The sequence below is a fragment of the Salvelinus sp. IW2-2015 genome, linkage group LG4q.1:29, assembly GCF_002910315.2.
Source record: "Salvelinus sp. IW2-2015 linkage group LG4q.1:29, ASM291031v2, whole genome shotgun sequence".
NCBI classification, from domain to species: domain Eukaryota; kingdom Metazoa; phylum Chordata; class Actinopteri; order Salmoniformes; family Salmonidae; genus Salvelinus; species Salvelinus sp. IW2-2015.
In genome coordinates, this window is record NC_036842.1 from 6,623,815 (window position 1) to 6,637,464 (window position 13,650).

The 13,650-nt window shown below is 47.1% G+C and overlaps 1 protein-coding gene across 1 annotated transcript in view; it reads left to right on the forward strand.

Moving 5' to 3' along the window:
* The first annotated feature begins 1,641 nt into the window (after positions 1–1,641).
* The window catches only part of LOC111961317 (uncharacterized), a 38,436-nt gene continuing 26,427 nt past the window's right edge, over positions 1,642–13,650 (forward strand). The window contains exons 1-2 of the mRNA XM_023983489.2: positions 1,642–4,859; positions 9,089–9,163. Of these exons, the coding sequence (XP_023839257.1) occupies positions 1,984–4,859; positions 9,089–9,163 (2,951 nt within the window). The 5' untranslated portion in view covers positions 1,642–1,983. The remainder of the gene's footprint in view (positions 4,860–9,088; positions 9,164–13,650) is intronic.

The window sequence follows — 13,650 nt, forward strand, 5'->3', positions numbered from 1 at the left end:
CCGGTACACAGATCCACACTGCAGCGATAACATGGATGTAAAACAAGGATGAAATCCTGTGGTTTACACATCCACTAACTGATTCCCATCTGTGCAGGAGCCCATGGTTCCGTCCCCATCCCCTCCCCGGGCCTGTTGAGCGTGACTGTAATTATAATTAATCCTAATAATCATGTTTTTAAAAGGTTGACGGCTGTGACAAAGATGTTCCTCTTTTATAAAAAGAAACAAGATCTGAAAAAAAGGGAACGTAAATAACAGTGATGGCCCCTGGGGTCCCTATTCCCTAAATAACCTCTGAGCTGTGAGGCAACACTAATTGTCTCTGGCTCCACAGAGAGACTGTCAGACCACAGGCCTGCCTCTTGTCACAAAGCATCTTGTTACGGCAGGACACTTGTCAATCACTGAAAGTATATGTCTGTCTGTATGTCTAYTATTTTTGCTCTTCTGTCTATCTGTGTTGTTCTGTTTCTCTCACAAGCAAACACACTCTCTCCCTCTCTCTGTCAATGCTCCCTCATTCGGTCTTTCTCTCCTTTTCATTACTTATCTTAAAGACACATAATCTCCCCTTCACTCACACTTGGTGYGTTTCTCTGTTGACCCTGCTCTTGTGAATTTTTAACAACAATAACAAAGGGTTATTATGAACTTCATTCYTATGAGGTCCATTTCATTATCTTCCACGGGAAATGTGATGACAACAATATGACTAATTCTCTCTCTCTCTCTCCTCTCTCTCTCTTTTTGGTCACCTCAGGAACCCAGGCTATTCTGTTATCCTGCACAATGAGTGGAAGATGAGTCACTGAGAAGAGGTACTGGAAGAGAGAGAGAGAAGGAGATAATGTGAGAGAGGAAGATAGACCATTATGRGGAGTCACACAGTGCTGTCCCACATCTTACCGATCCATTCTTCCTCCAGCCCCCTGGGACAATGCTAAGCGGACAGGAAGGGCCAGCCTGTATATTCGGGGGATGGGAAGGATGGATAAGGTGTATTCAGAGGAGCTGTGCCTATTCGCCGGTAGATACAGTGCCCCTGTCACGATTCCATCTCCTGGGATGTTATTAGAGGTACGTTGGAGCTGAGTGCATCCAGGAGTCATGCAACATAACTGTRTGCCCTGTTCTCACGCTCACCTCTCTCTTCTGGGTCTTCTGACTTATTTAATGTGAAATAACATGTCCTCTTTTAGATGTAGATTTTGTATGAGGCATACTTTAAGTTGGCACTTGCTCCCATGTTTAATGTGCTGACATTGTTATACTTTTCATGCGGCTATATAGACCTGCTCTTTATTAGGAAATCAGGAAGCTGAGTGGACGAAAATTATAAGTAAATGAAGTTCTGTGGACTATGAGAATCCGGTTCACCCTGAAGACTTACTTTATGACGTTAAAGCTCAGAATACAGTTCTCTCTATCCATAGTCTGAGCAAAGTACAGACCTTCTGGCTTTGGTTACATTTCTCAGGAAGTCAGATAGCCAGAGAAAACACAACACACACACACACACGCACACGCCACACACACACACACACCACACACACACCACAACACACACCACACACACACACACACACACACCACACACGCACACACACACACACACATACACACACACACACACACACACACACACCTGAGAAAGGATCCAGTCCTTATGGAGTGCTGCAGAAGGGGGATGGCAGGACGGACGGCACTGCAGTGTGACAGTTATCTCAAATCACCTCTATGAGCACTCAAACCAACAAGCTACAGCTGTCTCCAGAGATCTGCTTGGTGATGAAACTCCAGCTCAACAAATGTGACATTACATGTATCCCATTGTCATAGAGAAGAAACAAATTGTCAACAGACAAATTGCATTGAGATAGAATAGAATTACTCCCTACTCTCTGACAGAGGATTTTATCACGTCAAACGGCCTGCAGGGACTGTGGATGTCGGGGGGAAGAACAAGACGCCACAGGAGACATGGTGAGCAAAGAGCCGAATCACTTGCTCATTGGCCAATACACCAACAGCAAGACCGCCGACAAGCCGCCTGGYGCCATGACCGTGCGCTCCGTGCTGCTCAACCGCGACTCGCCGGACATCGAGAGCCGCCTCAAGCGCCGCCGCAACCGCACCCACCAGGTGCGCTTCAAAGACCTGGAGGATGGCGTTGTCGGCGGGACCACTGGCRCTGGATCCAAGGGCCCCGAGAGGTCTGCCGCTGAGCGTGACAGCCCCCACCCYCTGCGGAAGAACACCCCCATGAGCCCCATGGCCCCCCAGGGATGGCTAACAGAGAGGTCAATGGGGGACGAGGTGTCCTCCAACCAGGCCTCGGTGGTTGGGGCTGTCCGAGGAGATATGGCAGATACTATTGAGGTAGTGGCAGCGTTTTTGGCTCGGGCACCCCCTCACCCGCTCACCCCGGGGCCCACGCGCCGTTGCTGGGCACCACCATCGCCCCCACGGCCTTGCTCCCTCACACTACCTCTCTCCCAGAGGCAGTGCGCCAGCATGGCCATCCCGACCTCCTCCTGCCTCAAGAAGCCCAAGCCTCCGGCGCCCTCGGCCGTCAGCACGCGCAACCGAAATGTGGGGGACTCAGTGGGGGTGAATGGGGATGACGAACAGGACGATAAAAAGGATGAGTACTACACTACCCGCAACCACATTTCAGAACCTGCATCTATAGATGGAAACGGCCCTGGGTCTAAGGCTAAACAGGGATTGGTGGACCAACCCCAGTGCCTCAGGACTAGCAAGGCTAACGCAGAGGCTAACGCTAGCTCCCCTGCTGTTGGCAATCACATGGACTCTTCCAGGCATGACYCTTCTTCTTCCCCTCCCCCAGTTTGGCTTCGGCACACAGCAGAGCCTTGCTACTGCGGTTCTGTGACCTGTGGGAGGGAGGGATCTAAACGCCAGGGGAGTGCAGCTCTGTCCCAAGTGAGGAGGAGATGGCGCATGAAACGTGGTATCAGTGACCCGGGGAGGGAGGTGTCCTACTGTACCACTCCCACACAGACAGACAGTCCCTGTGTCTCCCCTCCTAACTCCCCACCTCCCTCAAGTGTGCAGCCCTGCACCTCCCCACCTCCCTCAACAGTGCAGCCCTGCACCTCCCTACCTCCCTTAACTGTACAGCCCTGCACCACCCAAACACAAACTGACAGTCTCTGTGCCTCCCCGCCTCCCTTAACTGTACAGCCCTGCACCACCCAAACACAAACTGACAGTCTCTGTGCCTCCCCGCCTCCTCCCACTGTACAGCACTGCACCTCCCCACCTCCCTCGACTGTGGAACCCTCCACCCCCAAAACTCAGACTGTGCCTCTCTATGCTTCCGTACCTAAAACTGTGCCAACCTCCACCCATCCATATTGTGAAACACCACCACTGGTGGTTCTGCCTTGCGCCTCCTCACCCCGGTCCATCTGTACATATCCCCCGAAAAAATCTGTGCTTCCTCCAACTGTTCTYCCATCTAAAGCTCAAACCACTCCACCTCTCGCTACACAAACTGAAACTGTCCCACCCAAACCAACATGCACCGCCACAGCTACAACCACAGCCTCAAATCCAAATTGTCCCACCGCACCACCAACTCCAACGATAGCCCCCTATACAGCCCCTAATTGCCATGACCCAAAACCAACTCCTGTTCTAGCCCCCTCCACTGCCCCAACTTGCCCCACCCCAACACCAACTCCAAATATAGCCCCTTGCACCATCCTAACACAAACTGCCCTATCCTGCTCTTCCTTAAATCAACTCATATCTCCACCTCCAACTGTGACATCATGCCACCCCCCAGCCCAAACTGCCCCTCCCTACATCTCCTTAATTCAGACCATACCACCTGGGAACCCSCCATGTCAGACCGTACCACCCTGCTCCTCCCAACCTCCAGTAGTACCTTCCTACTCCGCCCACATTCAAATAAAATACTGCTCCTCTCCCATTGTAAAAAGCTGCAACTCCCCGCCTCCAATGGTAAAATCCTACCATACACTTCCAACGGCGCCATCTTGTGCAACTCCAATAAAAACTGTGCCCCTCTACGCTTCCACGTTTCGCCCTGCGCCCCCCTACACCCCCCCACCTCAGGCCCAACACTGCAGCACTCAGGACAAGAGGGTGATAGAGTGGGAGTTTAGGGGGGAGAGGAGGATACTTCCACCACCACCCCCGCCCCCTCCCCCGTACACACCACGCAAAGAGGGGGTGAGCTGCACCCCAGGCTCGGCCTGCCAGGCGCCCCTGCTCAGGCGGGCGAGTGAGAAGGAGAGGTCAGGAAGATCAGGGTCACCCCTGCCCTGTCCTCGAGCCAGCTCTCTGAAACACAGAGCTCAAACACCCTTGGCGAACCCTCTGGAAGGGAACCAGGTAGACCAGGGCTCCTCGCCCACCAAGGCCATCTCCAGACCCACCTGCCTGGGCCAGGCTCAGGCTCAGCTAGGGGCTCAGCTTGGGGCCCTCCATAAAATGCTCTGCTCTGGGACCAACACCCCCAACAGCCAGCAAGCTCTCCCCCCTGGCCAGTGCCTGTCCGGGGCCCGTGGCTGCTCTGGTACTGGAGGGGGCCCCACGGTTGGGCCCCTGACCTCCASCCAGGCTGACACCCTGAGGCAGGTGCAGGAGATCCTGGGGGGGCTGGTGTCGGGGGCCAGGAGTAAACTGGATCCGACCTGGGTAGCAGAGAAACTGATGGGCCCCAACGGGCCCCTGCACGACATCCGGAGCCTGCAGACCCAGCTGCACAGCATGGAGGGGGTCCTGGAGACKAGCCAGAACACCATCAAGGTCCTGCTGGACGTCATACAGGACCTGGAGAAGAAGGAGGCAGAGAGAGACGGGTGAGTGAGTCCCACTGAGCCATACAATTACAGTCAGCTACAATAATACATTGTTGTGCCAACACATATTCGGCATTCAGCTCTGAATATTTCCTGAAAATTTAAATTAAAGKCTGATGACCATGAAAAACTCAGGACCATATTCATAATACCTGCTGGGATTATTTAAAAAAAGATATATAAATAAAAAATACGACTACTTGAATTTTGAGAATACATTTTTTATTAAATTGGTTACTTTGAAAAAAGAGGAGAGAAAAAATTAGAAAACTAAGGGATTGATTAGTGGAATTATTTCAATTTTATTTACACTGAACAAAAATTTGAACGTAACATGCAACAATTTCAAAGATTTTACTGAGTTACAGTTGATATAGGAAATCAATAATTTGAAATAAATTAATTAGGCCCTAATCTAAGGATTTCCCATGACTGGGAATACAGAAATGCATCTGTTGGTCACAGATACCTTAAAAAAATGGGCCTCACAATGGGCCTCAGGATCTCATCACTGAATTTCTGTGCATTCAAATTGCCATCGATAAAATGCAATTGTGTTCGTTGTCCGCAGCTTATGCCTGCCCATACTATAACCCCACCACTACCATGGGGCACTCTGTTTACAACATTGACATCAGCAAACCACTCGCCCACATGACGCCATACACGTGGTCTGCGTTTGAGGCCAGTTGGACGTACTGCCAGATTCTCTAAAATGATGTTGGAGGCGGCTTATGGTAGAGAAATTAACATTAAATTGTCTGGCAACAGCTCTGGTGGACATTCCTGCAGTCAGCATGCCAACWGCACACTCTGTGGCATTGTGTTGTGTGACAAAACTGCACATTTTAGAGTGGCCTTTTATTGTCCCCAGCACAAGGTGCACCTGTGTAATAATCATGCTGTTTAATCAGCTTCTTGATATTCCACACCTGTCAGCTGGATGGATTATCTTGGCAAATTTGTGCACAAAATTTGAGAGAATTAAGCTTTTTGTGCGTATGGAACAATTCTGGGACTTTTTATTTCAGCTCATGAAACATGGCACCRACACTTTACATGTTGCGTAAAGATTTTTGTTCAGTTTATTTCACTTATTTTACCAGGTAAGTTGAGTGAAAACACATTCTCATYTACAGCAACAACCTGGGGAATAATTACAGGGGATGAATGAGCCTATTGGAAACTGGGGATGATTAGGTGGCCATGRTKGTATGAGGGCCAGATCGGGAATTTAGCCAGGACACYRGGGYTAACACCCCTACTCTTGCGATAAGTGCCATGGGATCTTTAGTGACCACAGAGAGTCAGGACACMMGTTTAACGTCCCATCTAAAAGATAGCTTCAGAGGCAAGCCAGCAGTGGGACGCAGGATGCTGCTGGCATTAGAAAACAGTTAGAAAGTTGGATTAMGAATAAAGGAATGAATGCCTTGGAGCACAGGAACACCAAAGGCCTGGAAAGTAAATGTCACACGTAAGTTGTCATAGCTCTGCTTCGAGAGGTAACCGTTTGTGCAAAGAATTTGTCCATTGCGAAAATGCATCAGCCCCAGACAATACAATGTGATCATATTGACACGATAACATGTTCTTTCTCATTGTGGAATCGTATTGAGGTTTATTGTTGGTAGATATCACTCCTTGGTAGATATCACTCATGTTGTGTTCTTCATATTACAGATGGACATTTGTTTTGTTTGAGCATTCCTGTTCCTCCACCTATCTATTTGTAGGCCAGTCCAGCCTTGTGACGCTGTAAATACTTTGGCAACCTGGCTGTGCAGTGCAGACATAATGAAATGTGCATTTGGTGAAAATGAGGAGGAGAGGAGAAGGGGGGAGGGTATGAGGAGGATATGCCAGATGAAAGACAGATGAGAGGGGAGAGAGAGATAGAGATGAAATCTGTGATTAAATCCAACACGTCAACAACAACTCAAAACTCTTTCCATATTCCGACCCAAATGTCCGAAACGTCAAACGATAAATAAATACGTAGCATATTTTTCTGTGGGATGAGTTACACCTAATTTCTCCATCATTTCCTCATTTTGGCGAGTAGCGATAGCGATCAGTGCTGATGATGAGGTAATGCGAGTGCAGGCGTTGGTTTTAGTTGCGGCGCAGGCTCTTAGTGTAAACCCTTTATGATTCCCATCAGCACTTTAATTAATCTACTTCCCACGTTTCTAAGCTGCTTACGGATTTCTCCACCATCGTTATCATACCAACATGTTAGATCAGAGGAGGTTAGGAAAACTCCAGGAGAGGAGTAGACATGCATGTGGTCTATGGAGAGAAAGTCTGTAATCATGAACGGTGTAATCACCAATGTAATGTGGTTGCTAATATGAACGCTTGGGTGGGATGACATATGACTGTACTCAGAGCCATATTTATAAACCGGGAAACGTTGCATTATRTGACAACTGGTTGAAAATACGTCATATAACCAGATGGTCTCTGTTACAACCAGGTAAAGATGTATTTTTCCTACCAAGATCAAACGTTGGGGGAAGGAAGTCATATTTTGATTGTCATCCTTGKCTTGTAACCAGATTACGATCAGGTAAAGACGTATTTATCTGGTTGCTAAAAAGACGTTAACAAATCTTCTTTATTATACAAACAGTATACAACCTGACCATGACGTCAAAAGGACRTAGTAAAAGACAGTGTTGGAGTACTCGAGTCCAGGACCAAGTTCATGACTTTTGACTCAACTTGGACTCGACCGTTGKTGACTTGGACTCGGACTCGCTTTCTCGACCATTGGTGACTCGGACTGGATAGTCTCCTACGATAAGCAGAGTATTAGCAGCACTGGGTGCGAGAAGTTCTGTYCTCTAGCAGTGGGAAGGATGCACASTAGACACACGCAGCCTACATCAGCTGCTAAGCTGCAGGGGAGCAAGCGATTATTGTGAGCAGACAGGCAGCCAAGCTCCTCTCCGGCTCCGCCTCCGATCGTAGCAGGCTACAAATCGTGCAAGCTACTCTCTTGCTTCCCCGCAACCACCAGTCACCAGCCTACTATTTAGCTTTGCCTGGTTAAGAAACACAAACTGCTTCACGAAATTGAAAACAATTAGTATTGAGTTTAATAGTAAAACTACAGTCTAGCTATGTGTCTCTCTCTCTCTCTGCTTGAGTATAGAAAAGTAKCCTGTCTTTGAATGGCTCGCTCTACCCTCAGACTTTCCCCTGCATCTAATAGCCAGGTTCTGACAAGTCTTCTTTAGTTTTCACTCTGCAATAAAAMACCTACACAAATATCAGTCGGCAATTACAAAAATGTAGCTGAGAGCYTGACTTACCATTAATTTATGTAGTAAATAAGTAGTKAAACACAGGTATTGAGTAGAACTTGTGAGGTAGTGATGAATAGTAAATTAGTTGTTTTTTTTCATGAGGGAGTGGCAATATAATGCCATCTGGTGGCGACTAGAAAAAAATGACATAAGACCGACTCGTGACTTGACCATTTGTGACTCGGACCTGGACTCGGACTTTAGYCATAGGGACTCGTGACTCGACTTGAGCACAGGAGACTTGGGACTCGACTCAGACTCAAGRTTTAGTGACTCGACTACAACACTGGTAAAAGACGTCATCCTGTCGTCACAGCAACCAGTTTTGCCCCTGGGTGTGTATCACAGGGTTGACCTATCTTTCAAATCAATGATGTTTCTAATGGTCTTTAAAGCCTATAGAAGCATGTATTCTTCTCTCATAAGGTCTCTTGTTCTGAGATGGGTCTACATGTAAGGAATTCAGACTTGACTTTTACCTCATAAACAGAATTTTYCCCTGAAGATAAAGTCATGCTTTACGTAGCCGTCGGGGAGTCGGTTGGGGTAAAATCATTCAAAAGATATGATCAGGAGTGGGTTTCTGGATGAGGAGTTAGCAGGAGGAGAATCATGGGACTGAGGCAACACTTCATCATGATAAAAATAGAGCTAGCTACTTCTCAGATGAAGTGATGAAACCTAGCCAGGGACGATAAGACTGAGATCCTGCTTATTTCCAGTCCCTTTCTCTCTCACACACACCCTGGATGCATAAACACACACACACACACACACACACACACACACACACACACACACACACACACCACACACACACCACACACACACATCCCCTCTCCTGCGCTGTGACTCAAGCCAAGGTGGCAGCTGTAATGGTCCCTGTGATGATGTCTCTGTGTTTTTCCCCTCCAGGAGACACTCCTACCGGACGGGCCAGGACATAGAAAACTGTGGCACGTGCAGAGACTGTGCCTGCATCATATACAGGTAAGGCAGGGGTTGAAAGTGTATGCATGTGTGTTTTGAGTGTGTGTGYGCATGTGTGTGCATATGAGTGCCTATGTATTACTGTAAAAGCCGAATGTGGGCATCCTATTCTACAGTAACATGCGGTTGGTTCACTGTCACTTCAAATCTCGTCCCTATTTGCGATTCAGTCAGTTTTATGGCTCGGCAGGATTACAACATCCACGAGGCAGTCTCTGTGCAGAGCAAGATTATCGCAACATTTAGAATATAGGCTAGTCATCTGACGCTTTCAAGTCTTAGGTGTGAATAATGCTGCAGCAGGTTTGTTCCCTGAGCCCAGTGAGGGGGATTGGTGAAGGCAGGCATTCCACACTCACACACATWCACGGACACATGAACAAAAATGCAGAAGACTCTTAAAGAGATAGAGGCACGCACGCACACACACACACACAGATATGTATGCACACACGCACGGGCGCACACACACACACACATACACGAAAAGTCACAAATACTGCTTAATCACCCCGTGGCTGTTGGAAATGTGAATTGAAATCAGTCAATTAACAAACAGGATTTCACAGTTTACAGTAAGATGTATAATAGGCGGGTGAGCACTGGAGGATTACCATGAAATGGAAACCCATGTCTCTTAGTTGTAAATGTCAAAATCATGAGAACAAGGGGGAGTACGAAAGACAGGAGAGCAGTGGAGGGAGAGCGGAGAGAAGGAGGGAAAGAAAGTGAGAGACAGAGAAAACGGTGGAAGTTGGCCTGTCAGGTCCCTACTGAAATCTAAGCAAAACCAGAGCGAGAGAGGAAAAGAGAGGACGGTAGGGAGAGACAGAGTGGGAGAGAGAGAGAGAGAAAAGGCAAGAGACACACACAAAAAAGGAAACCCAGAGACCGGCAGTATAGTGAGATGAGATGAAGTGAGCGAGAAAAGTCTGCCTGAGAGAGAGAGTGTAGAAAGAGAGAGAGTGTAGAGAGAAAGAGGGAGAATATGAGATAAGTCATGGAGAGTTTAGACAGGTATATTATCCTCACCATGTGATCTAGGTAACCCGGGCGGGTCTGGTGTCTCTCTATACTACTTAATGTTACCGTTACACACAATAGTATTGTTTTCTGGTCAAAGGAACACGTGTCATCATAGTGTCCCGTCAAGGCCTCTGCTGAGCTTGACGTGGATTTCACAGGCTTTAGTGAGCAGGCAATTCCTTTGAAGCTTAGTTGAGAATGGTCTGGCAGTGGATGGAAAGAGGTGTCAAAAAGAGAGGTGAGAAAGGAAGTAGAGATAAAAGACACGAAAGACTCACAGGTTCTTGTTCTTCTTATTCTGATTGAATATCAATATATATTTTTTTACCTTTCATCTCAGTTAAGTTAGATCCGTGTAAATAGGTTGGTGTGTGTTTGATGTTTATTGATTTTGAACGTCAATATCTTTTTTATTCTCTGTTTTTATGACAGGCTGTGTTATTATATTAACCCCCAGCACCACAGACTTCCCACAATCAAACCTTAGTCCTGGACAAAAAGCATGCGCAATAGAACATTTTTCATTTTTTTTGTCAAGGACAAGGCTTAATCTATGTCCCGGAATCTGGACCATAATGTTTTACATTTTACAGTGACAGAACATGACATACTACTGTATCCTAGTCATGGAATTCTGTGACAGAGGGAGAAGCGTCCATCCATGTATAAGGGTAAGAAAGTCTAGCTAGCTACATTTTCAGATTGTCTACATTTTGTCAGAAAGTCGTTTTCATTTCAAGTTAATGCATATATTTTCATTTCAAGTTAAAGCATATGGTCATGGCTACCAACTTGTTCATTCAACCCTTTGAAGACCAGCTCCACCCTCTGTCCCACTCTTCTGAAAATGCTCCTTTGTGCCAATTAATCCCCTCATATTGTACAATTTATCCCAAACATTATTGCAGCTCTACGATGTACTGTATATCTAGGTTGTATTTCATTATCCTCAGTAATGTAATTCCTCTGCAATATTTCACTGGTTGATGTTCTAACGTTACAGCTCCGTCCGTCATAGTCAATGCCATACAGGGAAGTGACCAAGAACCCGATGGTCACTCTGATAATGCTCTAGTTCCTCTGTGGAGATGGGAGAACCTTCCAGAGGGACAACCATCTCTGCAGCACTCCACCAAACAGGCCTTTATGGTAGAGTGGCCAGACGGAAGCCACTCCTCAGTAAAAGGCACATGACAGCCCGCTTGGAGTTTGCCAAAAGGCACCTAAAGACTCTCAGACCATGAGAAACAAGATTCTCTGGTCTGATGATACCAAGATTGAACTTTTTGGCCTAAATGCCAAGTGTCACGTCTGGAGGAAACCTGGCACCATCACTACGGTGAATCATGGTGGTGGCAGCATCATGCTGTGGGGATGTTTTTCAGCGGCGGGGACTGGGAGACTAGTCAGGATCGAGGAAAAGATGAACGGAGCGAAGTACAGAGGGATCCTTGATGAAAACCTGCTCCATAGCGCTCAGGACCTCAGACTGGGGACGAAGGTTCACCTAACAACAGGTCAATGACCCTAAGCACACAGCCAAGACAACGCAGGAGTGGCTTCGGGACAAGTCTCTGAATGTCCTTGAGTGGCCCAGCCAGAGCCCGGACTTGAACCCGATCGAACATCTCTGGAGAGACCTGAAAATAGCTGTGCAGCAACGCTCCCCATCCAACCTGACAGAGCTTGAGAGGATCTGCAGAGAAGAATGTGAGAAACTCCGCAAATACAGGTGTGCCAAGCATGTAGTGTCATTCCCAAGAAGACTTGAGGCTGTCAAAGGTGCTTCAACAAAGTACTGAGTAAAAAATGTGCCAAAAAAATTCAAAAAAACTGTTGTTGCTTTGTCATTATGGGGTATTGTGTGTAGATTGACGAGGGAAAAAACTATTTAATCCATTTTAGAATAAGGCTGCACCCTAACAAAATGTGGAAAAAGTCGAGGGGTCTGAATACTTTCCGAAGGCACTGTGTTAATCTAGCAAAACAGGCAACTAGAAGCAACTTTCTAAACGGTGTTTTGGTTCGTTTCTAGCTTGTTAGCTAGCTAACGTTAAACAAGTAAATGCTACATTTGTTTCCAATGTATTTCCTCTAAATTTGGTATCTGTAAAAGTACAGGAACGCTTGTATCTGATATTATTTATCCAGCACCCGTGGCGCATTAACTGCATATTAATATGTGAATATCATTGTGAGGCGTGCAGGAGTGTTAATTAGTGAGTAGAGTTTGGAATCTAAAAGTCCTCCCTATTATGCATTTTGCTAATGGCATATTTATGGAACAAAGCTTGAGTTATAACAGCGAACTCTTGTGCTTCGATCCCTACAGGGTTTACGGGGACATCAGCCTAATCACATCACTGACCAAACCTCTGTCTCCTCCTCACAAGATATTGTTTAATGATGCACCTTTCTTGTGGAAGCCGATAGGGCCCTAGACTAGGATTAATTTGTTTAATGTTGAGGAAAAAATGAAGCCACTCTTTGGAGTGAGTTTCGATTTCCTGTGAGTAGCTGCTAAGAGTCTTAGCTATGGTTTGCGAGGACAATCCTTCATATCGTACTCAGTGAACTGCAGATAAGCGCTATAGAATGACTGCTGAGGTTTTTTTTCTCCTCCTCTTGCTCTGCWGGCTGTTATCAGCTCATACACTGTGTGATAGCAATGGCTTTCATTCAGGTTCGTAGATCGTCCTCTGTCTGAGACTCCTTTAGTCCCGTGTGAACCTTTGACCCTCGAATACGTCTCCAAAGTTTTGAAGCTCGTCGACGAACCCGTCGCACCCTTGAAGTGTAGAGTGTATTGCGACTGCGGAAGAGAATAGCAGTCTCGGCTGGGTCTGTGGGGCGATGGGGGGGGGGGGGGGGGGCGGAGGGTACAGTCACTGGAGTGAGGGTGGACTCGTAATGATCCATCTCATTGGTTTGAGATAAACATCCCCTGACAGTGCCTACCAACTCATCGCTCTCCTACACTGCACACACACATCATGACTCAACACACATCATGACTCAACACACATCATGACTCAGCGCTTTCCGCAGCAGAACTCCACTGATACAACCCTGGGTGACATTACTCGGCTCTCCGACACTGTACTGTCCTGTCCTCTGACTGATAATGCACCAGAGGAGAGGAGAGCTGGGTGGGGCAGAGAGGAGTAGCGAGACTGCATGTTGGTGGAAGAAGAGGTGGACTCTCCTTGCATCTCAATGTCTCTTTCACTCTCTCTCTCTCACTCCCCTCTCTCTCTCTTTCTCTGCATCTCTTTTCTCAACTCCTGACTGCCGTGTGCCGCAGTGAAATATTCATCTGCATTAAATATTCATCAACACGTTAAAAGATTTTAAAAAGTAATAATAGAGGTAAAAACCTCTCTCCTCAGGACCCGTCTGGTCGGTGTGTGAAGGATCGGAGCCAGAGGGCTGGACTGAGCTGTCCTTGTGACTGAGAGCTC